The following is a 26,706-nucleotide window of genomic DNA, read 5'->3' as shown; positions in this document are numbered from 1 at the left end:
TGAACCACATGGCACTGATCACCGCACTCCCAGAGGACAACATCTTTTGTTTAAGGAAAATATGCACAGTAATGAGACAATTTAAAAATCTAATGAGCTCTGAGGGAAGGAGAAACAAAAAGGTGCAATGACAGTGCTGCACACTCTTAATGTGAAATATATATGGCTGTCATCTGGTGGCCTTGACCAGCAGAGCAGGAAGTGTCATATCTCAATGACAGTGTCAAACATAGTCACGTGACTTATTTGAATCTATAGCATTGTGTAAATGAGAGAGAGGGAGAAGGAGACAAAGGAGGAGGAGGAGGAGAGAGAGAGGAGAAAAGGGACACACCCCCCGCTCTGCTGTTAGCGCCCCTCAGATCAACTATCACACGGCTGCGTTTCCTCACCAGTGCGGACAGCAGACGGGCTTTTCCGGTCAGTCTTGCAAGTGCGTCCCGGCGGTGACAGACAGGAGGGACCGCGGATCTCTGCAGCTGTGATGAAGAGGAGGAGACTGTCCTGTTGCGGATCATCTTCAGTACCGGACTGTTGAAGACTTCCTCCTGTTTTTCTCCTCGGATCTTCAGAATCAGACTAAAGGTAAAGAGGGAGGAGCGGGCGGGACGCTGGGGGCTGCTGGGACAAATATGTGTGACTCACTGAGGAGATAATGTAAAGATGGTCGAATGAAGCAAACGGAAATATGTTTTAAATTATGTCTATCATTAATGCAGACATTAATCTATCTCATTTATTTGTACCCTTATTTTGACATTTTCTTTTTGTATTTATTTTTTTAGCACAAATAACTTTTTGATCATCTGGCTGCTGCAGTGCACCTCCAGGTGCATTAAAGCATGAGGTGCTCATTATGATGATCTCATACAGAGGATGACCTCAAAGCTTTCATGCTGATCTTCAGTTAACCTGCTGATTTATTGATCTCCTTGTACAATGTGTCCTTACAGCTCCATGACTCTCCTCTGTGAGGACTAGCACACATCCAGGCTCCTGTAGTTTGTAACCCTGTCATTATGGGGGGGTCACGGTGGATTTCCCAGCATGCCCCTGACGCAGCGTTCAGCAGAAGGAGCCTCTTCACAGTTTTACCTCTGGCTCTGTTGTTGTCATCAGTGCGAGTCAGCGCTCAGTTCATGGGAAGCCCTCTGGACTGTCACAAGACGTGTGTGTGTGCCAGCAACATAATCAGCTGCTCCAAGGCGAATCTAACACACGTCCCCACCGCTCTCCCTCAATACACAGCTGTTCTAGACCTCAGCTTGAACTTCATCACCAGGCTGCAGGCTGAATGGACCCCCATCAAACTCAGCAGGCTGCACAGTCTGCAGCTCAGCAACAACGGCCTCAACTTCCTCTCCTCTGAGGCCTTTGTGCACGTGACGAAGCTTCGTTACCTGGACCTGTCCTCTAACAGCCTCCGTCAGCTGGACGAGTACATATTCGAGCCGCTGGAGTACCTGGAAGTGCTGCTGCTCTACAACAACCGCATATCTCAGATCGATCGCTCGGCCTTCTCCGGCCTCAGCAGCCTGCAGAGGCTCTACCTGAGCCAGAACCAGATCTCTCGCTTCCCCCTGGAGCTGGTGAAGGAGCGAGGACGACTGGAAGCTCTAAGACTGCTGGACGTGTCCGCAAATAGAATCAAAACCCTGCCCCTGCAGGAGGTCCAGGCTCTGCCCGCCTGGATCAAGAACGGTCTGTACTTACACAACAACCCTTTGCCCTGCAGCTGCGATCTGTATGACGTGCTGGCACAATGGCACCTCAAGGAGCTCAGCTCTGCCATCGACTTCAGGAGCAGCCACACCTGTGTGTTACCCGGAGCGCAGAAAGAGAAAATGGCCGTTCTGGATCTGGACAAGGCCTATTTGAACTGCAGCGAGGTCAGAATTATGGATGAGAAAGCGTATCTGGAGCAGTTCTTGGTTCTGGACTGTGACACGAGGCAGAGGGACATGATGAAGAGCTGGGAGCTGCCTGGAAACATCCCAGTAACTCCAGGATCAAAGCCGGCTTTGCTGCGTTCAGATGGCAGCCTGCAGATCGGACCCCTGAAGGTGGAGGACTCAGGGGTCTACACCTGCTTCGCCACCAGTGAGTCCTTCAATGAGACGCTGTATGTCACTGTAGTGGTGTTTAATTCCACCTCAAGCGGCGGACTAGAGAACCTGAAAACAGCCTACACCACCCTGGTAGCATGTCTGATTAGTGTTGTGATGGTTCTCATCTACCTTTACCTAACCCCCTGCCGCTGCGCCTGCTGTCCGGGTCAGGGTCTGGAGAAAACCGACCCTGGGGACAGCCTCCACTCCTCCACTGTCAGCATCTCTCACGACGAGACGGAGCAGCAAGAAGGAGTGGAAGGTGGAGGATTCTCCTACAGACACGTGCCCTTCATGCAACCCAAGGACCAGCTGGAGCAGAACGGGCGTTTGAACCCGATAGGCGAGGAAGACGAGGAGTGGCAGGGGGACCACAGGGAGAGACGGAGGTCTGACGCAGAGTCTGTCAGCTCCGTGTGCTCCGACACCCCCATGGTGGTGTAAGAATCAGAGGCTGCAGGGTGTGACAGTGAAGGTTCGATCCAGGTGGGGGATTTGAATGCTTTGAATGTGTGCAAGATTCAGAAGTTTGCATCTTGCTGCACTGCTGCAGTAGCATGAACTGTTACCTAATGTAAAACATCCCGAAACATTCTGATAAAGCCCAAAAATGTGCTCAAAATGTATTGTCAGCTAAAATATCTGTATGAATGCATTAATCTCACACGTTTTAAATGATCTCCTAAGCTAATATTTTTGATAAGTGGCTGGCCCTGCAAGAATCTTCTATGCAAAGGACTAAGAACGTATGATTTCTTTTTAAAGGAATACTGAAGCTTGCAATACTAACTTTGAGATCACAAACAGCATGGAGACCGATCCTCAGGCTGCGCTTTAAATAAAGTTATGCAGCTTTTTTTTTTGCACTGCGTTAGTTCTAAATATGTTGGATGAAAGCTGCTGCTTGAAAGAGGAGTTAATTTATATGCAGAGCTTGCACAGCTCACTTTATCCTTGCTGCAAGGTGTTTAATATTTATGCTGTTTTACATTCCGGTTTGGTTTTGCCTTTACATGATACCACACTGTAAGGATTATTCTTATGCAATTTTATCTTTTTATATGATTTTAGAATTGAGTGGGAGTTAATGCTCAGTTGATAATGCGTGTTTGCAGTAGTTGACCTTCTGTTGAAGTGTTTGAAATACTGCTTTGACATTATGCAGGTCTATTTCAAGTCATTTTGGAGCTGCATACAATTACAGAAAAACAATCCATACATTGTATGTTTACTGTCATTCACTTCATTCAGATTCTATGGACTCATCGTGTTTTTCTTTTTATGGAGAAACAATTCAAAGTAAATTTGAAAGAGATTATAACAATAAACTGAACTACATGCAGTGTCATGGCAGTTTTACAAATCCCAATGACCTCATACACACAGCAGGTAGTGCTGAAAGTGATACCGATTCATTTATATCCATATAAGTACAACTATTGACTACTATCAGACAGTAATTCTTCTTCTGCATGTTACTTTCCACTTCATCCAGTCCTGCAGATTAAGTGGCTTCTAACCACTGGACTAAAATGCAGTCATGCCTGTTTTTTAAGCACCAATGTTCAGTGTCGTCCGGGAGACTTAATTATTACATGAACATTTTCTGTGGGGTCTGCAGAGACATCACAGTTTCTGGATCAGGAAAACAAGCATTGTTAAAAAGCTTGTTAGGCGTAAACTACATTTCCCAAAGCCACCTGAGTCACCCAGCTGTCCACTCTCAGTGACACTGCTGCAAGTTTTTTCTCCCACAGCACTTTTCAGCCTCAAATTCAGCTCAGAAAGGGTTCATGGTGTTTGAACATTACTGGATACGTGACAGTGAGTTCAAACTCTAACAATAAACCTGCTATATGGTTAGCATGCAGTTAAAATTGTATGTGTAGTGTGAGATTCACTCGTAACGTGCACGGTACAGTATGTCCTGCTATATTAGACACTTACCGGCAGGTCACCCAGGGGAAACAGCAGAGAGCGAGTACCATTCACTGAATCCTTGTGGGCATTAGTGCCCAACCCTGAATTAACAGCAAATGCCAGCCAGCCAGCAGGGCGCCTCACAAACAGTCACAAATTGCAGCTAACAGTGCAGCCAACAGGCTGTCTGACAGGGATAACATGTAAATATAGAGGTCTTGATTTTTAACTAAACATGGACATGATACAAATTATGTTAATATTACAGTAATGATTGTCACAGAACTTAGTAGTTAGAGTTACACTACTAATAATGACAGAAGAATACGTAGTCATACTAATAATTTATAATAGTAATAAAAACTGTTGTTTCTTAAGGTTGCAAATGTTTTACTCAGTAAAAGGTTTACAGCAAAACTCACCATCACAGATGTAGCAATGCTTTTATTTTGAAAGAGCTTTTATTTTTCGTCACTTCTCATGGTGCTTTAATGAGATCACGTAGGAGAATCAACACCTTAATTGAATGTCTCTGTGGAGGTATTACCTCTGATATTGTCATGACCTTGTGAGTGTGGTCTAACAGCATTATAATGTTACATCACTTTATAGTGCTTTATTTAATTATATACTGTATATCTACTGTATGCTAATGTTGTACACGTGTCTTTTTTCCTCTGAAAGTCACTTATAACCAAAGACTGAGTTTCATGCTGAGAATTAATAAGCTGCATGTTCAGTGTTTACAGTCGTCATTAGTCCGTCACAGTCACCTGCTGTATTTCTGTGTTGACCCACACACTTATTTTAATATATGCAATCCTGTTCCGGGACGTACTGTATGTTATTATTTCCTGTATAATCTCTTGTCTATATTGTTCCTGTAATTCATAAACTACTAAAATATGGCAACAAATACTGAATCATGTCCACTATATTCTTGTCAAATGTGTGCATTCAATCTCAGATACAAAACTGTGAAAATAAAGTGAAAGGAATAATTCAAGATGTTGGGAAAAATGCTTAGCATGGGATTTCAGTGAGGAGAATGACAGCACACACATGTCTAATTGGTAAATATGAAGCTACAGCCAGCACTAGGTTAGCTTAGCTTTAAGTAAAAATTTAAAGCGAGGGGAAACAGTTAGCCTGACTCTGTCGGAAGCATCGACTGTATAAAAAGATGGCCGACATGACAGCTCTCTGAAAGTGAAGCCATAATCTCTCTATGCCCCCTGCTGACTGGCTCCAGTATAGGTCATAAAGCCCGCCTCCTCCATGTTAACAGATGGGACATGAGTCAAACTATAAAATCAAAATACACGTCAAATACATTTTTCTCAAACATGGTTTCTGTCATTATAGTTAGTTCTTATCATGCTGGTTTACGTCCAAGTGTTCATTTTTAATTAGTTATTTGATGCTGTGAAAAGGAGGATTGACAGCTCTGTTGACAAATCCGGCTCCTGCAGCCGATCTGTTCTGGGTTAGCAGAGTAGATTAGCAGAGTAGCAGAGAGGCGGACCAGCGAGAGGAAACGTAACTAAAACAATCACTACAGTCATTGAAGTTTACATATCTGTGAACGTCTGCTTCAGACCAACACAAAGAAGCTGTGCTGCTGTTAAACACGCGGGATCTTTGCCAGGGTTTTTTCCGGTAATTTAAGTGTGTGTTTTGGTTAGCGGAAGTGGCTATGGCGGCTACACCCGTCGTTCTCTACTACGCATCTCTGGCTCCAAATGACATCACCAGCTCAAGATGGCAGCGCCCGCCCGCCTCGGGAGTATTTTGGCTTCAATTTTGTACAATGAGAGTAGATGGAGACACGTTGTCCATCTATACAGTCAGTGGTCTGAAGGATACAAAATTAGCTTACTAGCTCCCCTAAAGCTCACTAATGACCTCATCTCCTTTCTTCAATCTGCACTTAAAGACAGAAGTTTAAATTGTAAAAAGCACGTTTGTGACCACAAGACCCCTGGCTAGCTTTTCAGAGTCTGAATGCTAAGCTAAGCTAACCTGCTGCTAGCTGTACCTTCATATTGACTTAGTGTAAAATATTGAACTTCCAGATCTGATGATGTCCTGATGTTTATGTCTGTTCGGGCTGAGATCAGGCATCAGTCGGTCAGGTTAGCATGTGTTACACTAATGACTCATGTTCACTTGAGGGTGAAATAGGAGACCAACAGATCACTGGAGCAGAAATTGTTCACCCAGGGAGTCCTATTTGTGCACTTAAGCTTCACACTTACTTTATTCTTGCAACATTCAGTCTTTCCGGCCTTATTTGGGTTTGTTGACCACTGCAGGATTTCCCCCGCTGCCAGCTTCTGTCCAGCACATGACAGCCTAGCGCTATTTTGGCCTCAGAGATCCTGTTGTCATATTAACGTCTTATCTTGATGTTTTTTAGTTGAACAAGATTCCTTTATGAGAGTGCGGTAAATTTGTGCACAGTCATTACTCAGAGTTGATATTTATCCAGAAGTGGCTCCTTCTTTCTGACAGATGCTGCAGTGTGACCCCTCTGCTGCTGCGTCTCTGCAGGATGAATCATTGACGAGGTCTGCAGGGACGTCCGTGCTCCCTGTTCTGTCTCATGTTGCCGTGTTTACCCTCTCTTTATGCAACACCAGCCAGGTGTGTGAAACCATTTGGAAAAGCAACATGCAGTATTGAACTCAGAGTTATTTCATTATTATAGTGATAAATGGATATAATTGCGCCGACAGGAGGCACAAGAGGGTTAATGACAGCTGTGTGTCGATGCACGTGTTGAAATGGAAAGGAGCTGAATGACTCATCCCCTCTGCTTATTAAATCACAGGTTATAATTAGAACAACTAGAGCAGCCTAAAGACTATCTCAGATCACTGAACATCACACACACAGATGGCATGAATGTAAGCCTGTTGACAATGAATGACTGGCAGTTGCTTCTGTGTGTTAGAGGATGAATTCTCAGTAAGATGACTCATCCTGTCCTCAGGCCCCTCCCAGGAGAATCACATGAATGGTGAAGTGGCTGAGTGTGCAGCTCGGCGTCTCCTCTGCCATCTGCTGGCCACCGAAACACACGTCTATACCTGAGTACAACATGACTGATATCTATGAAGGGCTTTAATTTGAATCCTCTTTTAAAACGAAGAGATGCTGACTTTAATGTCTGAAAGGTGATTTTTTTAATATGTTAAAATAAGGTCAGTAACTTCCTGTAAGGGCGACAAAGAGAGGGCTTTTATCATCTTAAACGTACCTAGCTCTTCACAGGGATTTACACACCCGGAGCAAAGACCACCGTGTTGTCGCTGACATTGAAGGCTGCCACATGAGGACCTCACCCAGGAGCCTGTTGACCCTGATCTGCACCCAGAGGCAGACTGAGGAAAGAGCACAGTCACAGGTGTATCATCAAGTCAGTTACATACAAGGAATTTGCATTGGTGTTTTTGTGCAAAACTATAAACATGGAGGGAAGAAAGTTAAAATGCAAAGGTTCTGCAAAAGTCAAGGAACATTTATATAACATAGATAGGTTTACAATACTCCTTGTGCTACAAAAACTGTAGATTTTTTGATTTATATTTCATTGCTAATTTAAAAAAAACAAATTATTTGAAGAAATTATATCATCTTATGTCATTTAACTCTCAGTTTATGCACATACAACCACCTCGGTACATTTTTCTACTGCTCTTTGCACTGCCATGATCTCTGTACAACAACACTGTTAATACAAACAGTTGCCCGTTAAAAAGTTACACCTGGCTAAAAGTAAAGCAGCCTCTACAACAGTCCTGCTATAAATCCTCCCTTCATAAAGGTTATAATGTTCACAGAGGTGTTGATTCAACTGTATGATAATTGTGGAGGCTGCAGTGTGTGGTGCTGCAGAACTAACCTAATTAATATACATGACAAAATAATAGAAACACCTGTCAGTGTAATTTTGATGAATTAAGCCTTTATTGCAGGACTCTTGTGTTTAACTACTTTAGTTTTTTTTTTGTTACATGTGGTGCAGTGGTTAGTGCTGTTGCTTCACAGCTAGAAGGTCACTGGTTCAAGCCCCGATTTGGGCAAGGTGGGCATTTCTGTGCGGAGTTTGCATGTTCTCCTCGTGCATGCGTGGGTTCCTTCCGGGGTCTCCGGCTTCCTCCCACAGTCCAAAGACATGCTTGTAAGGTTAATTGGTGACTCTAAATTGCCCATAGGTGTGGGTGTGAGTGTGAAAGGTTGTCTGTCTCTATGTGTCGGCCCTGTGATTGACTGGCGACCAGTCCAGGGTGTACCCCGCCCTTGGCCCAATGGCAGCTGGGATAGGCTCCAGCCCCCAGCGACGATGAACAGGATAAGTGGTATAGAGGATGGATGGATGTTTATCATCGTAAAATTGTCCTTTGCACTGTGTTTGAAGGTATTCACATGTATTGTTTTTCCTGTATGTTTTCAGTGTACTTAAAGTGGATTCTGAATTTTATGTATTGAGCGCTACATCCGTCAAACTGTTTCCATAAACAACTTTTAGGATGTCAGATTGTGACTTTGTGTTTATCCTCTTACAACAGGTAATACTTTTTTTTTTAGACCCTTTCTTCAACCATTTGCTGCTGGAAAACACCTGCAGAACATCCAGACAGTTCTACATGTATCATTCATGTCAATAATCTATTGGTTATGGTTGTAACCCTGTGACAGGCAAACACAAAACTCTGTGATGTGGGCTGGTGGAGGGATTTAGAGCTCAGAGTTTAATGTTAAAAGTTGACTTGGTTCCTTATTTCAATATGTTATTAGTTTGTTAAATAGTGGGCTTCATCTTGTCTTGAGCCTTGCTGTAAATAACTACAGAATATAAATGTTGCTGAATGCTATGTGATATTAAATACATCAATATTCTGGACCATCTGAAGTCCAGTTCATACATACTGTTAGTACAGTATAAAAAAAGACTCAACTGCATCAGCTGGTTGCAATAAAACTATTGATGCTGTTTCACGTCTGCCTGTTTTCTGTTCATGTTCTGTGGAAGTTCGATGTCGCTGCCAACTCTGCCCTCTACAGGACGGACGGTCTAAACACCTGAACTGACAAATACATCCTGTCATTTAAAGATCTTTGAAGACTCACACACACATTTTTAATGAGACACAAGATCAGAATGCGTTTTGAGACTTTATTAAAGCAGAAAAATACAGTTTACATTATCAATATGAAATACTAAAGATTTATAAATATGAGAAGTAGATTAGGTTTTAAATTGTACTCACCAAAGCACAGATTCTGTTGTCTTGATGATGCAACACTTCTTCTCTGTGCACTTACAACTTTAGAGTTCACTGAGACTCACAGAGCTCAATCGGGTCTTTTCAGACAGACGAAGAAGAGATTTCTTCCTTTCTTTAATACTGAGGGGACAACCTGAAAAACTTGACATTTTAATCAAAACCAGCTCATGTTCAAATAATGCAGATCATTCACAAAAACTTTCAAGGGAAACAGGGTGAAGGAAACCATTCACTTTACTAAATTATCTTTGGGTAAGAACTACATTTAGGGTAGTTATTTATCTGCTGTAGGATCACTCAAACCTGTAAAGTGCACTCAAGTTTTGAATCTAAAACTCCCTAACACACAAATTATATACTACTTTTAATTAATGGCAACACTTGCCAACTATAAAAGTTGGATTTGTTCATTTTGATGGTTTCTGGATGGATTTCCTGTATGTCTTGTATCTTACATTGAAAATGTACCGCGGTGTGTTATTTGGACTTTACATTTTAAGGATAAAAACAGTAAAACTTTATAATTTCCTTCAGGTTTTTGAGCAATGTTCTCACAGCGTAAATATTACATAGGCAGGTTATACATTTCCTTTCAATTCTAGTTCACTGACAGCGTTCTTTCACAGTAAACTGGAAACAACAATGAAGTCTTTGACTTTTATGTGAATGGAGGCTAAAATAAGTGCTGACCTAAGAACAGTGAGGTAGAAGCAGCACCTTGCTAACTCTTGTGGTTCAGTGAGCATATCAATAATTAACTGACTTCAATGATTTGATCTTGTGGTTTTTTTTTTACTGTGACTCAAGCTTCAGGCAATTCTGCACATTTACTGTGAGAACTGATGACTCAGAAACACAAGCAGAGACTACCTGGCCTCTTGTGTTGCTACTTACTGACATTTAGTTCTGACCAGTGGTGGAAGGTAACAAAGCACATTTACTAAAGTACTATGCTTAAATTAAATATTGGAGTAATAGACTCAACTATTTTCACTTTTTAATACTATATTAAATGTATTTAACAGCTGTAGCTGCTGGCCACTTTGCAAGTTAAGATTATACTAAAGAAATAATCAGCTTAAAATATACGGTTTTGCCATTCAGTTACATTTTGCAGATAGTACTTAAATACTTGAAAATAATCATCGTAATTGTATTTTAGGATACAAGTACTTCCTCCAACAATGACTATGACTCACTTCTGTTGCATATACTGTATGCTGCTCAGATTTACAGTAGTAACTTTGGGGGGGATTTGGTAAAAGACTATGATATCATATGCCAAAGAATAAAGTTGAGCTGTAAATACAGAGAAAATAGAGCCTCAATATTTCAACTTATTATAAGACTGCTGACGGGATATTTGTTCAACTAAGACCTCATAAATTTAGTTTTGTAATGTTCCCTAAGACTTTGAATTGTTTGCATTAGTTTGGTTTTTATTTGAGGGGAATTAATAGTCAGTAATCCTATATCCTTTTACCTTCTTACCAGCATTTACATAAAGTCCAGTGTGTTTGTAGTCAAACATTTCAATACGTACCCATGTCAGCGGCTGAGGCCATCTGAAACTTTACCTGTGAACCAGCAGCGAGTACGGCCAGGGGGAGACTCAAACCTGTTTCACCTCACAGCTCCAGGAAGGCTCGAATCCCAGCCGTGGATCTGTGCGGACACACGGAGCTGAAGGGAAGCTGCTCAGGTCCCTTCAGTCTGGAGCAGGAGCGGCACAGTCTTCATGATACACATCCTGCAGCAGATTGTGACTCAATGATAGCAGGATACTATCACTTTGATTTATGATGCAGTTATGGTAAAAAGTGTGAATCAGATCAACATATCAGCTAAAGGAGGGACTTTTTTTCTTCCATTGTTTCCTTTCAGAAGCCGTCTCCACCTCTCCTCCGAAGCAGGATGAGACACGTTGTAAGTCTGGCCCTAGCACAGAGATCTCCTCTTAAAACTCCAGTGAAAGAACAATAAGCCTCTACACAAATAAACTCGGCTCCTTCTCCAGCTGCTGCAGACGCTGAACCAACACTGTGTGTTTGCTGCTGGAGCCGGATGAGACGAGCGCTGGCGTGGCTCCGCTGAGAGGCTGACAGATGGAGACGACCTCGGCGAGTGACGAACCCGACAGCTGATGAGCACTTTGCTGGTTCTCAGCCACATCTCCCGACACACAGGAGGTATAAGCCACATTTCTGACGAGACACAGTGACTCTAGATTTGCCTTTTCGCAGACAGGCTGGGAAAAAAAGTATTAAAGTGTGGCCAAATTTCTATTTGTGTCATGAAAAGCTCTTCACAAAGAGGTCATTCAAACAAATGAAAACACAGAACTGAGAGGCTGACCTCCCTCGATTCTCACACTTCCTGTTTCTCCTCTCTGCCGGGACGACTCCTGCTGTCAAACTGATAAAGCCTTTAGAGTTTGATAGACAATTCCAAGTACAGAAAAGGTCACAAAAGTTGTCTTCCGAGGCACTTGTGTTTCCCACGAAAGAGTAAATTTATTGAGACAAAATCAAGTGCATGTCGCACTTTGTGTTTTTTTCTGACAGGTATACTTCTTAGGCCCATGAGCACTGACGTTCTCCATTTCTCTCTCTCCAGATATCCTGAGTATACAGCACAAATCTTTTTCCATTTGAAACACAGAACTCAAATCAAATCATGAAAAACAATCATCAACAGTCCTTTCAGAGGAAGGCGTGTAAGGCCACTGGAGGTCCCTCCTCTGATTCATTCAGAGGTTTTCAATCATACAAGTCCACTGGTAGCATAGCAATATTTTCTCCTTATAGACTCCGACCATTAGAGATGTGCGTGGCGTACATATAGCTCTGAATTTATGGGTTACATCATCTTTTTTTTCATTATCAACAGTTCATGCATGTTTGGTTGGGGTAGTTTTTGTTTTTTGTGAATTACAACATAAGAGTGAAGAAGTAAATCAACCAATTACTGTTAAAACAATTATGCAAATTAAATTTCAACATGATAGAGGTGGACGCAAAAGCATTCCTGCGTAATATATGGCATTCAAAATAAGAGCCCTACAACACCTGAGCTTTGCACAGCTTGTAATATCCAGCTTTGTCAATCAAAGGTAATATTTAGAGCTGAGATAATTTGTCAACTTATTAATGCATATTGAGAATCAACTTTTTTTCTCTTACATCTTCATCTTCTCCTACGCTGAATAACTTGGGTTATTGTTGTTGTTTTTTTACCGTTTTCAGATGTATAATTGACCAAATATTCAATTAAATAACCACACAAATTACCAGTAGGTCTATAAATGAAGATTAGCTGCAGCCCTAAATATTACCTTAGAACATTTGGCAGTTCAATAAAACACCTCGTGTCAGAAATAAACGCAGAGATCAAACTTCCCTCTCTCACCTAATGTCGACTAACACCAAACTCATCAGCTTTCCAAAAGGCAGTATCAGCTGAGAGGTATTTTATTGGACTGCATTACACTGTACAGGTGCTTGCTGCTTGAGTCCACCTCTGAAAAACTGAAATCATTTCCCCTTAATGTCACTTAACCTCCAGATGTGGCTCAGAAACAAGCATGAATATTTATGGTGTTTATTTTACTATAACCCCGAAGGTTTCTGAAAGTATTTTAACATATGGAGTAAATTATAGATATCATGAGAACTTCTTCTCCTTTTTTTCCAGTTATTTTAGCTTTAAGCAGGACTGGCCAAAACGGACAAAAAATATAAAATCTGTTGTAATGAAACTCTGAATTAGGAAGTATTTTTACTTGGTCAGCAAAAACCTTACACAGGTGCATATCTGGTATATGCCTGTTAATGAGTAAAGCTTCAGATCAAAACATACATTTCCTGAACCAGAGAAATTTTCTATTTACATGAGTTTGATTTAATTCTTTCATAGGCTGGCTGTACAAACATTACAGGACTACAAACCTGTTACACTGACCAGTTAAATCTCTGCTGAGAACAGATAAAAGAAGGCTAAATACTCTGTTTAGATTGTTTAAATTCTTTTTTTTTTTTGTTATTGGCAGGCATTTTATGAAATGACATAAAGGACTCGTTACTTTTTAAATGAGATAAGGCAACATATAGTATTGATTCACAGAACTGCTCTGAAAGTACCCTTCAAATGATGTACATTTATGTGATAACTAAATAGCAAAAGGCAGCATGTCACCTGCTTCAATAATCAATTCCATCAATTTATCAAAATGTATTCAATTCAATGTGACACACAAGCGACCGTGCAGTATGGGGAACTTCAAAGACCCTGTCATCTATTTTTACAACTCATAGTTTATCAGTTCATGACTGTGAAAAAAACATTTAGGATTTGCTCTTTTTCTCATGACGCTCCTTTGATAATGACCATCAACATGTAGTCGTCCTCTGATTTGGCAAATGCTTTAGCAGAGGCATCCAAGAACTGCTGTGAGAACTCGCAAGGAGGGAAAGCGTGAAGGACTCCTCCGTGGTCCTTGTCACGCCCACCCGCCACAGGGAGGCTGATGATGCCTGCCGCCTCCTTCTGCTTCAGGTAAGACACCAGGTTCTTCAGAGGCCTCTCCGTTGAGTTGCTTGCGTCCTGGACTCCTTCTTCTTCTGATTTCCCAGGCACAGCCAGGAGGATGGAGTATCCACCGGAGCCGGCGGCCTTGATGCGACGAGAAACTTCATCCAGTTTGGGCTGGTCCAGACGCAGGCGCTGGCTGATCTTCAGCTGGGGTACTTGACCGTGTGTGGAGCCCTCCACCAGCAGGCTGGAAGCCACTGACATGTCCCCCTCCAGCAGGTGCAGTGATGTGGGAAAGCTGCTGTTCTTTAACAGGAGGACACCCTGCCAGACTTGACTCAGCTTCTGGCTTCCAGCTGCAGGCTTAGACTGCTGTCCAGACTTGGAGGAGGAGGTTGGATGTCCTGAGCGATCCTCCTTTTTCGCAGGGCTCTTGGAGAAGTCACTGGCTTTGCGTTTCTTGTCAGAGCAGGAGCCCAGCTCAGCTGGGCTAAGTGTCCTTCTCCTCCTATCTCCAAATCCAGAGCGAGGCAGACGTTCAGGGTCACTGTAGCGCCCCCCATCTCGGCTGCTCCCTCCAGGGCTGCGCTCTAATGAGTTGCCATGACGACGCAGACCAAAGTCAATGATGTCAGGAGAATGATCTGTCCGAAAACCATCGTCCAAATGTCTCCTTTTGCGACTTAGATCTCGACTTTCAAGCTCTCGGTCACGCTCTACTGACCAGGTCTCACGGGATCGCCTCTCAAGACGATCTATCGGCTCAAAGCCAGACCCCCTTATCCTGTCGTGGACACCCAGGCCGGACCATTCAGCCCCGGGGTACAGGTCCCGGTCTCTGAAGCGAGCAGAAAGTGGAGGAGACCTCTCTCTCACTCTCACAGAGTCAGTAAGACGGTGGGCAAAGGGCTCAGGAACTAAGTCATAGTGTGGCAGGGGGAGGGGGAGCTGCACGTACTGCTGTTGCTGGTAGCGGTGCTCTGTGTCTGCAAAGTCCACCCTGAGCCTCCTGTCAGGACCCCCAAGAGGGAAGCCCCTCATGTGATTACACGCAGCCTGAGCAGCATCCAAACTTTCATACTGGATGTAAGCCCAAACCTCCCCTTTCCTGTAGTCTATAGTCCTGATGGTCCCAAAGCGGTCAAACTCCTTGGCCAGTGCAGCAAGTGGAACCCAGGGTCCAAGGCCCCCCACCCACAGCCTGGTTGTAGGCGTAGGTTTACCATAGCCAATTTTGATAGGGTTGTGTCCCACCACTTTACCCGCCATCGCTACTTTGGCACGGTGAGCCATGTCAAGATTTTCAAACTTGATAAATCCATAGGTGTTGCTCTGGCCTCTAACTGCTCGCTTTATGTCCACCTCTGTTATGACCCCGAACCTGTCAAACGCCCTCCTCAGGTCACTCTCTGTCACACTGACATCCAGGTTGCCCAGAAAAAGCGTCCTGTTAGCCCTCTGGTCGTCCTCGGGGCTCATCAAGTCCTCCTCACGATAAACAGCACATTCAGGGATGAACAGGGGTCTATTCCTGGCATCATACATTGAAAAATCTCTGTCTCTTTCCAGATCTCGTATGTGAGGTGGTGGTGGAGGTGGAGGAGGAGGAGGAGGTGGAGGGGGGAGCCGGCCCAGAGCCAGCTGCTGTAACCGGTAGTCCCTGTATCCCAGACCAGTGGGGGACAGCGGTCTCTGGGAGTGGAGGTGCCTCTGTCCTGAGGGGAAATTGTCTTTTGAAACAGGGGAGCGGCTTCTTCGTCTGTTCATGTAAACTGTCTCTATTTTCAGAGGCCGGTCGTACAGCACAAGCCTGCCGCGTGCGTGTTTAGCCGCGCGGGCATCCTCAGGCCTGCGGAAGTTCACAAACGCCACCTTCTCGTCGTTTTCTCGACTTATTCTCACACTCACGTCCCCAAACCTCTTAAACTCATGAAACAGTCCGTCTTCTATCTCCTCGTCGTTCAGCTGAGAACCCAGTTCACTAATTTTCAAAGTCTTGTACTCACTCTCGGGGTTTGACGTGGGCCGAGGGTCGCCGCGTGAGCCAGACCTGGATGTTTCCGCGGAGATGTCAGCGCCACCGTACGGCTTATTCACCGGGACAACTCCATAGTCGTAACCGCTACCAGCCCGGCTGGATGAATTATGTACATCGGAATCCCTCATGTCTCTTTTCTCACTGTTCAAACTCCTCCTGGATGAAGCTCCACTTTGGGCTGAGCCGTTGCCGTTGTTGCTTCCAACCGTCGGAAGGGCTCCGGTCTTCTTGCTCGGGTGGCTTCCTCCTCGGTCTCTGCTATCATCTGGCGCCCGGGAGCGTTTCTTCACCGGTGACCGCTCTTTTCCCTTCATTTCGAAAAGCCTGCAGTCTAGAGACACTTAACTGTGCAATTAATAAACTATGTACCACTAATAAAACACCTAAACTACTTGAATTTCTATGCGGTTTGCCCAACACTCTCGAGCGAGCTACATAACCGCCATGTTGGGAAAAAATTGGCCTACTGTACGGGAAGTCCCGCCTGTGCGTCTTTACAAGAAGCTGATTGGCTGTTAGGGTTGTCACTCATGTCTAAAGGAAGGCAGTTCGCCTATTATAAAGAAGGGTGCGGCTCTGCATTGGGGGTCAGAGTACAGTTCTTAAGGCAGATGTAGATTTCAAAATGTCAGAAAAAGATCATGACTGTGACAGGAAGAGTCGAAAAGACCTAAGTTTGCCTTTTAGATCAGTAAAACCATCATTTTTAAATCAATAAACATTGTGTGTTTAGATTTAGCTTACATGTAGATAGCATAGCTGAGTTAAAATATATAAAATGGTTTATGCACAGGAAGGCTATGATGTCCTTGAAGTAAGGACGATGACAGTGTGTTACTTGGTAGGAAAACAGCACTAAAATGGAGGGGCGAACTAAGACCAGCTGTTTGTTAGTCATTTAAGTTTATAGTGTGTCTGCAATGTGATACAGCTGTACTGGATAGGATAAAATGCATGAAACAAAGTACTCCAAAAGAAGAGGGCATTGCACATTATATTTTAGTAATGTAATTCAGATAACAGAATCAACAATTCTTGTAAACTGTACTTTAGATAGATTAAAGATTCTGTCATTCAATATGATTAACATTCCTAACTAAACACAATGGTTTGCAGATATAGTGGCAACAATGCAGGCACTGCTATTTCATTTTATTTCTGAGTCTAATCTGCCTAACTGATTATTTTAGGGAGTACATCATTATTTTATGATGACATATCCTTTCTGAGTGAATAAAAGCAACAAAAGATTCTTAGTTATGTCTCTGTACCAATCGTTCTCCTGTGTGTCTGCCTGAACAAACGCGTTCTAACCACTAGGGGGCAGAGAGGTTCCTCCTACCAGCTACATCTATTGCAGTTAATCACTGACACAGGAAGTCCACACTGACACACACTTCTGTATTCTGCTCATTTACTCAAATACGACAGTCTCCACATCAGTCAGTGGCCCCAATTTAAGATAAGTTATTTGTTACTAAAACAACGTCTTAATTAAACACCTCCTATGCTTGCTTTACACTTTCACATTTAAATTTGATGCATATTATGTTGCCATCTTGTACTTATATTGTTTCTAAAAATGTATATAAAACACACACATGCTAAACTACAAATTCCAAAACCTACTGAAAACACCACCACCAAACAAAAGACAATCGCACATAAACATTACCACATGCAGTGCATATTGCAGCTTTACATAAATCCTAAAAGCTTTGCTTACCATGGCAGCTAGATATTACATAATCCTGAAATCCATTTTATTACTTCTATCAAAGCTATAAAAAGTCCCCCTATCCAGTTACATTTACTCACAGCGTCAGTTCAAGAACATATACAGCATAATGTACCTTATATACTCATATTGGTCATATGATTCCCTCAATCATTTTGCATGAAATTTGTTTAAGAGGCGACCTTGACTTTGTTTCTGTCACTCACATTTTCCTTATAGGAACACCAAACCAAGAGGTACAGCAGCACGATCCTTTACACACACAATACCAACCTGTGTGGACAGTGAGGTATTTTTGGAAGTGTTGTTATTTTTATATCTGATAATCAAAGGAACAAAATGCTGAGGCATGTATGTAGGGCGCTCCCACGCGTAGGATTACAGCCTGCACGACAGCAGGAGAGAGGTGGTCATGCAGTCATTCAAATGAGACTCTGACAGAAACTTCTAGCTCCATTTTCTTTATGTTGCATTGTGACACACCTGCAGACATACTGTATGCACACACATGCATGCATCTGTTCCTTCTGCTTAGTTTCTATATCTCAGCATCAGTTCTGATTAAGTTAAGTTTAACAAAAAAGGAAAAGATTAAAATCTTGATCATTTTCAACAATAAGGACGAGATCATCCTTCTGATTTGTTTATTTTAAGTCTTTAATCTTATACTTATCTTTAACTTTAATCTACATTCCTCTTTTATTCCCATTGAGTCCGGCCTTATTATCTGTTGCATCAACCTTGTTGCACCAACAATACAAAAAAAAAAAAGCGGCATCTCTGCTGTAAGAGTATTTTAAAAGGATTATTTCGTCCAAAAAACATGGGGATGAGAGCTTTGCCCTCAACCCTGCAAGCTCGACTGGCCCCTCTTTGAGAGACCATCTGGTGAAGTACCTCTATAGACTGTCACATGACCCCGCGCAGGTCCGGCACGGCAATCTGCCACCCAGTTTGAAAACGGGTTTAAAGATAGTATGAGGGGGGAAATTCGCTCGTGTTTCAAATCTCTTTTCTATATCAAGGTCAGTTGTTTGTCCTCGTCCATCAGAGGAGTTTGTGGACACATTTGGCTTACATATAAAATGGCAGCAAATGTAATAAAGAGGAAATATAGCTGCTGTGCCAGGGCTGCTGCTACAAATGGAGGCAACTGATCACTTCATCTGTTAATAACCATCAAAAACAGAGCGGCATGTGGGGTTTTTTGTTAATGAGCTGTCAAAGGGGGAAATCTGCGGGATTAGTGCGGAAAAACAGCTTTTAATGAGTTTCTATTTTGGAGTGTGGCATTAAGGTGAACAGCAGGGCCTGACACACTGCACCCTGGCTCTCATGTCAGACAGACGCTGAGTTACACATCTGTGTGCGCACGTCTGTCATGAAGCCGCTCACCTGAGCCAGGATGCAATCTGTGATGAATTTCACATCAAACTGAGAGCCAGCTACTGTGCCTCAGAGCTTTACAGTGCATCACAGCACTCAGCTGGTTTTTAAATGTCCATTATGTTACTGTTAACACCGTTTTATTACATCTGCGTGCAGAAATATAAAGTCTTGCGGTGTAGTCGTGTTGCGGAGCACTGCAGTGTGACTGTAGGAGCCCAGAATGACCCACTTTCTCCACTGTCTGCACACCTGCACAACTACAGCACCTCCCGGAGCACTGATGCATCCTGGGAAAGCAGGAGGTGCGACAGGACTGTGAGAGTGAATTCACAGATGAAGGAGAAACCCAAGACTGTTGGGCACATTTTAACCCATATGGTGACATAAAACAAAATTAAAAGACTCACTGAATCGTGGGTGCATTGATCACAGAGGGTGATGTCATGCATGTGAAAATGTCTAAATTTATCAGTTTATCTTACACATTAAGTTTCTCTCAGCAGGAATTACAGCCTGAATGTAATTATGTTTGTTCAAGTGTTCAAGAAGAATAATGGACTAGATATGCGATACCACAGAGCTCGGTGCAGGCTGGAGCTTTTTTAGGAGCTGAGAGTGACCCAGACAGCGCAAAACACAAGGGGAGAAACAGGATGGAGGGAGGGAAAGGGATGGGGAGGGAGGAATATAAATGAGACTGGAGTGAAGGAAAAGTACTGGGCGGATGTGGCGGTGCAGATGCAGAATGCATGAGCGCACGTGAGTGGAAGTGGGCGTGTAGGGGGTGGGGGGGCACAAAAGAAAGCTGGTGCTGCAAAGCGGCGGAGGAGACAATGTGAAGTTGGAGGCGACTGAAGGTGAACAGCACAGAGGAGCAGAAATGTGCCGTGAAAGGGGGTGCTGACGTCAGAGAGCAACGACCATGAGAGACAACAAAAAACCACAGCGAAGATTTCCAGAGAGGAAGTCTTTATAATATGAAGAAGATTTGTGACAGGGAGCAAAGGAAGGGATGCTGATGATTAGAATGTGAAGTGATCAAGTGAAATGTTATAGAAAAGAGGGGGAAAAGAGGCTATAGTAAGAACCAGGCTGGGAAGGTTGCCGAAGACAAATGTTAAGTACCATTTAATCAACTCTGACAGGGAAGAAATGTCACTTAAGCTTTGCTCCGTCAGTCTGTCAGCTGCTCCACAGCTTTCATCCTATCACAAATATTTCTACAACTGCCAGAAGGATCGCTATTTGATTATGTACAGACATTCATGGTTCCCTGATGATGAATCAAATTTACTTAGAACAGCCCTGACCTTTTCTCTGATGCCACCATGAGGCTGACATCTGAGTTAAATTTCTCAATAACTATTGGATGGATTGACATCAAATTAGGTATACACATTCATGTTCCCCTGATGATGAACTGTATCTCTTTGGTGATCCCTTGGCTTTTCATTAAATACCATCATCTGCCCCAAACTGTATGTTTGTTTACAGTCAAATATCTGCAAAAATGAAGGCCTAATCAGCCTTAGCAGTAGCCTACTTTGCGTTAAGTGCTAATAAGCCAATGTTAGCATGCTAACACTGTAAACCAAGTTGGTGAACAGCATCATACCTGCCAAACATCGACATTTTAGCTTAGTTGTAGTCAGTGAATTAGCATTAGCCAAAGTGTTAGCTCAATGGCTCACTGTGCAGCCTCACAGAGCTGCTAGCGTGGATCTTCTTACATCTGGTGCCGAATGAACAAGACCAAAGAACAAGTCTCTGAAGTTTTACAAAAGATTGTCACAGCGGGAAAGAAGTTAAGTATGTACAATAAATGCAGGTGTGAGTAAATGCACACTGCAGGGTAAGTGGAGTCAGAACAAAGCTGCAGCTCCTCCAGCCCAGATGGGACTGTTTGGTCATTTGCTAACCAGAGAGGGCAGCAGCGCCGCTGTGCCAACAGTCCCACAGGCGCTGCTGATGCAGGCTTAATAAGAACCCAGAAAAATGATGTGCGTGTGCACTGAGTGACACACAGCTGTCCACTTAGCAGACGCCCTGCAGCAGCAGAGGCTGTGCTGCCGTGGTCACCGGCACTTCAGACCGGTCATTGTGAAATTACAGCCACGTAATTGTTTTGCTTCATGCTATTAATACTTGTTCTTAAACTGGCTTTGTCAGACTTTTATATTCCCATTCAGTGCCCTTTGCTTTTTCAGACATGCCTTCTATTATCCTCTCAGAGGTTTCTTGTTAGACATTTTCTCCCATGGGAAGAGGTGAAAAGGTCACGGAAGCAAAAGAGGGGTGAGAAAAGACTACAGAAAATCATCTTTGCGACACTGTAGGCTTCTAACAGAAAAGGAAGGGCTGGGAAAGAGAGTAAATATAGTTGGAGGACATATAAGTATAGTATAACTACTTAAATAACCTGAGATTTAGATGGACAGGATGTCACAGAAACTTCAGAGATCACAGTTTAAGCGGACAACAGGACAGGATCCTCACCAGGTCACACATGACTGTTTGAAATGTATTTTTGTTTCCCTCCAACTTCAGTGAAAGCAGATTACTGATGGAGGAATGCAGAAAGCAGTGTTCAGAGATGAGACAAAGTCTGTCATATGATCCTGAGGTTGCCACAGCAACTGCTCCCAGGAGTCAACTCCAAGAAGGTGCGTCAAAAGCGTCACTGGGTGAGGGTGAGTGGTAATTATAGGAAAAACAGATCGGACCCTGAGACCATCTTAAAGGGCTTCACTCTGGTGATAGTTTACCTAAAAACAATCTCAACAACATGTACTAAAAGGCACCACCGAACACAAGTTCCACATATTCACATCCCTAAGACCAAACTCATGAAAGTGAGGAAAAAAAGATCAGATAAGACAACAAACGTGGGAATGAGACAAAATAAATCCATACAGTCAGGATGAAAAATGGCCTCTCTGTTCTGTCTTCCTCCTTCTCTCTCGGTGGTATTACAGAATATTCTGGTGAGCTGGGGCATGATTTATGGTCCCCTGGGTGACTGTGCCTGCGATTGCAGTGTCACATGTCCAGTGTTTTATGGAGAAATTACCACCCAGAGCAAGTCCAAAGACTTAAAGTTTGATCAGGGAGATTAAGCTGTTAGAGAGTCATCATCTAGATACAGAAACACATGAGCTTTATCCTCCTAGATGTGAAATTCTGTCCCAAAAGAGGATTTCAATAAAAACACTTTAGTTGTGTGTTTCCATGGCATTCTTCATACTTCTTCACCACAACATTACAGATGGAAATATTGAACTTTCTATATTTTTTACATGTATTTTAAGTCAGTCTTTTACCTACAACAGATGCTCTATTATCAGTGTTTGAACGTAATCATAGAAAGACCCACATAAAGCAGCTCAACCCTGGCCAATATTCACACAGCTGAAGTTTTCCTCTGATGCTACATTCAGGGTGGGAAGCTTAAAAACGTTAGCATTAAGCTACTTACTAGTTAATATAACTGTAAGCTAGGACGTTAAGGAAGCTAATATTAGCCTACTGTCTGGTAGTGTAACACAATACAATAAGAAAGATGTAAATTCCTAGCTAACATAATTTTAGCCAGGAATGTAGTTACTTGTAAACGTAATGTTAGCTAGGAAGTGGTAGCATCTAATGTTAGCTGTTGTCTAATCGCAGCTAAAAGCTTATCGAATAACTTGTTTTACTTTGACATATGACCCAATATCCCTCTGGATTTTCACTATAAGTGTTCTTTTCAGTTCTTGAAACAAGGAAATGATAATGATTTAATAGAGAGGCTACATTTATACGACTTACGACCTGAAACACAGTAGTACAACATGATAGCAGCATTAGAGCTTCCCAACCTGCGGTTGAGGTCAGGGGAAAATGGTTGCCATGGGATATGGTGAATTATGTGAGCAAGTCCTACTTAGCCTACATGTTAAAACCTGATAATCAATCAATTAGGCTATTATTTAAAGCACCAAATCAAACGTTATTTCAGGACCCTTTATAGCCCGCAGAGCAGTTCTAGACCATTCTTTTTGTTATATTAATTACAGAGACCGACCATTAATCCACCCTGAGCACGTACTTGGCAACAATGGCAGGAAAAAACTTTTTAACAGACAGAAATCTTGAGCAGAACCAGACACATGGTGAACATACATCTGCCCCAAGAGTACAGGAGAGGAAGAAAGAGAAAGATGGAAAGAGAAATGACAAGAGACACAGATATTTAATTGGCTACTTAAAGCACATTTTGTGTACTTTTATCTGATTACGTTAATCTACCTTTAGCCTACTCCAGTAAATAATCTGTGAAGGAAATATTAACACATTTGCTCCTGTCCGAGTAAAAAATGCCCTTCTTTTCTCCCATGTAGGCTGCTGTATTATTCATTTGTTGTTCATTTATTTATTATATAGCCTATTATAATGATAATTCATTGTTGTGTATTAAAACAGACGTGCGCATCTGTTTAGCAGCCTCTTTGTTCTGAGCTCCAACAATACCTCCACACTATTTTTACCACCTTTAGAACACGCCGTGTGTTTTTCCATGCATCCCGTGACACTGCTGCTGAATGGCTTAAATTTTTTATCAATCGGAATGACGAAAGCTGCGTCAGACACTCACTTCCTCAGGTAGGTGTGGATAACCTTGACGAATCCGCGCCCTATTCCCCCCCCCTCCTCTTAATAGTGATGCTGTGAAGTCTCCAACAACAAGTGAGTGTGAGTGGCAGCTGATCGTTTGTGCTTGTTGTTAATGAGCGGCGCGCTGTGCGTCACGGTGCGTCCTGGACTCTCCTCCCTGCATGTCAATCTTTGGCACAGGAGCATGTGATCCTCCGTCCTCCAGTGTCCTGAGAGCGCTCAGTCTGTACCACACCGACTCACAAGTGCTGCACGCCGGATGTACTCATGCCTCTCTACAGAATTATTTCTATAAAACATCCCGGATATTGATCGCTGCTAAACAAGGTGAGGAAGATTCTTTTTATTTATCATTCTATTGTGCAGACCATGTGTAGGTGTTGTATGTAAAAAGATAAAGACTGTTTATTTCTGCAGAAAGTTCATTGACAGCTGGAAACAGTTCCAGTCGCTCTATCTGATGTCTTCTATGCTTGTTTGGAGTTAATCTGAAGTTGGTTTCCTTATGATACATTTCGCATTTGATACAAACTATGTTTTAGTTTGCAGAAAGGTCAGAAAATAATCGTGTGTGACCTTGGTTGTGTTTAGAAGTCGTCGCTCCCCTCGGTATGAGCAGTGGGAGCAGAGATCAGAGCAGTAAGTGCAGAGATGCAGGGCTGTCAGCATCAGCACCAGATGTGTGTGCTGGTGTTCACTATGATCTGTGTTGTGATGTTTATCAGTGACACTGTGCACGAGCTTTACACGACCTGGAGCTCTTCTCCTCAGATGGGCTTACCTGTGAAAAGAGTGTTTTTTTTAATGGAAGAAAGTACTTTTAAATTGATGTTGTGTTTTGGCTCTATACGTTCTGGGATGCATTTGGCTGTTGCCAGTAAGGAAGGAATAATAAATCAGTGTGTTGTGAAACAGCTGAACAGTGCACTTTAGGCTCAGACTTGTTAAAGAGGCTGTAGGTAATCGCAGGATCAGTAATCGATTTAAAGAACAAGAGTGGACCTTAAACAGGGCTGATTACTGAGGCTGATACCTGCACTCGGCTCTTTTATTAAATCCTGTTACACGTTGTGCACCTGGAAGAATTAATATGCGAATAGGTAATGCAATAGAGAAAACTTTAACATGCATATTCATAGTCCCATAGTGTAAACAGGGATGTGTGCCAACACGTAGTCACAGTTAAGGCTGAACTTGTGACCTTGTTGGTGCTGGACAGTTGCCTGTTTGATTTCATAACATGGATTTGTATGCAGAAACATCCTCACATGGCATTAATAAAGGATGTTCTTTAAGTAAAGTCCTACAGAGTTTATTACAGGCTTTCAGATATGTTGCTGGTAGTAAACTGTGATATTTTTTAGTTTAAATTCCCGGTTAGAGTTAAAATGATTTATTGACTAGTTGACTGACAGTAAAATAAGTATGTTGATGACCTTTTGATCATTTAAGAGATACTTCAAGCAAATCCTGTTATTCCAGCCCCTCAGCTGTGAGCTGCTTTTCTTTGTCATATGTGATCAGATATCTCTTGGCTAAGGACTGTTTGGTTAACCAAACAAGCTGAATGAATAAACTTAGGACTACTTTAGGTATGTGTAAGTTTTCAGTATTTATGGGTCTAAAGTTTAGTCAGGATTCAGTCGAGTATTATGTCTGAGAACATGGGACACAACAGAAAAAGCTACATACGTGCATGATAATCTGTTTCATGTACATTAAATCAGACTTTTTATGTTTCCTAAGAGAAACTGCTTCTTAATACAGAAAAATCAAAGTAAGAACGAGTCATTTTCTTGGTTTTAGAAGAAGATGTGTTGGTGTTGATATTCCCTGTGAGTGTGCACGCTTCCCCTTCAACATTAAAAGATGCTGCATATATTTGCACAGGCTATAAGGTCATGGGTATTTTAAGCAATTCAGCGCTGAAACTGTAGATCTTCTTCGCCGTGATCAACACAGGGAAAAGGTAACATCCGGCCCTCCTTCCAGCCGTTAAAAACATGCCCTAACTGTGGTTTAAAAGTGCTCCACAGAACTCCCCAGGGTCGTCTGAACTGTGTGTTTTTGGGGATTATTGGTTGGGTGAGTGGATGTGTTTTGGTTCCTCTGTGCTGGCTGGATGCTGCAGCCTCTGATTGATATTACGTGGCTTGTATACTGTGGGATGGGATTGAATGACAAGACAGAAAAGCAGCGCCGGGGGGCTTTACAGTTAATGCACACAGGATTATGAAGACTTGTGAATGGTGGCTGGATTATTGCATCATAGGCTCATCTTGACATGCACAGTAGGAGGAAATCCGTGCTGGGATAAACAAAAAACATACACAAACTGGGAAAGCAAAAGCACATCAGGAGCCGAATGAAGGAATTTCTGAGTGTTTGTAGCTTTCTTGTCGACGCTCGGAGAGTGGAGTTTTTGGAGAAACTGCAGAGTTTGTCAGAGGTTGATGTGAGCAGAGGGTCCTGTGACGTTAGAGGCACGTGTGCATCACTGCTGTTGCATCACACTCGAGGTGCTGCATCTTTAATCAGCCCCAGTTTTCCCCCTGTTTGTGTTAATTTCTTTATCTCTTCCTGCTGCATGTGAAACAGTGATTAAACAAAAACCTCTGCAGCTTTCGCATTTCATTGGACAGCAGATTTGTGTGATGGAGACACAGCTCATTCAATAAGTAATGAGCCCACACGGGGGGCTCGTGATGTAGATCAGCAGAACGCATGACGGGTACTTCATCTAAAGCATCTTGTTCACTTCCTCCATTACGTTTGGGTCGAACCAACCGCTCCCTTAAAGAGGGGTGAGGACGGACGGATGCTGCTGCTGCTGCTTCAGAGGATTAGGGGATTTACCGGGGGGGAAAAAAGCTTCACTAAAGTTAAGCTTTGCAGAACAGGGAAATTAAATAGAACAATTTGCAGGATTGGGAATTTTTTGGGACTAGAAACATTGCGTGAGAGACAAAGATCTGTGGAGTTTGGTATCTTCAGTATAATAAAGTGTGTACTTGAGAGAATGAGGTTAAGTTAACA

General features: G+C 42.8%; 1 protein-coding gene and 1 pseudogene across 1 annotated transcript; one reads left to right on the top strand and one right to left on the bottom strand.

Annotated features, from left to right (window-relative positions):
• Positions 1–1,019: 1,019 nt before the first annotated feature.
• LOC138606575 (amphoterin-induced protein 1-like) lies at positions 1,020–2,552 on the top strand. The gene has a single exon (XM_069679044.1). The coding sequence runs from the start codon at positions 1,020–1,022 to the stop codon at positions 2,550–2,552; it is 1,533 nt and encodes a 510-aa protein (XP_069535145.1).
• Positions 2,553–11,810: 9,258 nt separating this feature from the next.
• LOC138605728 (RNA-binding protein 15 pseudogene) lies at positions 11,811–16,309 on the bottom strand (annotated as a pseudogene).
• Between the last annotated feature and the right edge of the window lie 10,397 nt (positions 16,310–26,706).

The sequence above is a fragment of the Semicossyphus pulcher genome, unplaced genomic scaffold (genome assembly GCF_022749685.1).
Source record: "Semicossyphus pulcher isolate SPU_LCO1_2020_fin unplaced genomic scaffold, fSemPul1.0.p SCAF_3, whole genome shotgun sequence".
Classification (NCBI taxonomy): Eukaryota; Metazoa; Chordata; class Actinopteri; order Labriformes; family Labridae; genus Semicossyphus; species Semicossyphus pulcher.
The sequence above is the reverse complement of the archived record's forward strand: the minus strand, read 5'-3'. Positions and strand labels throughout refer to the sequence as shown.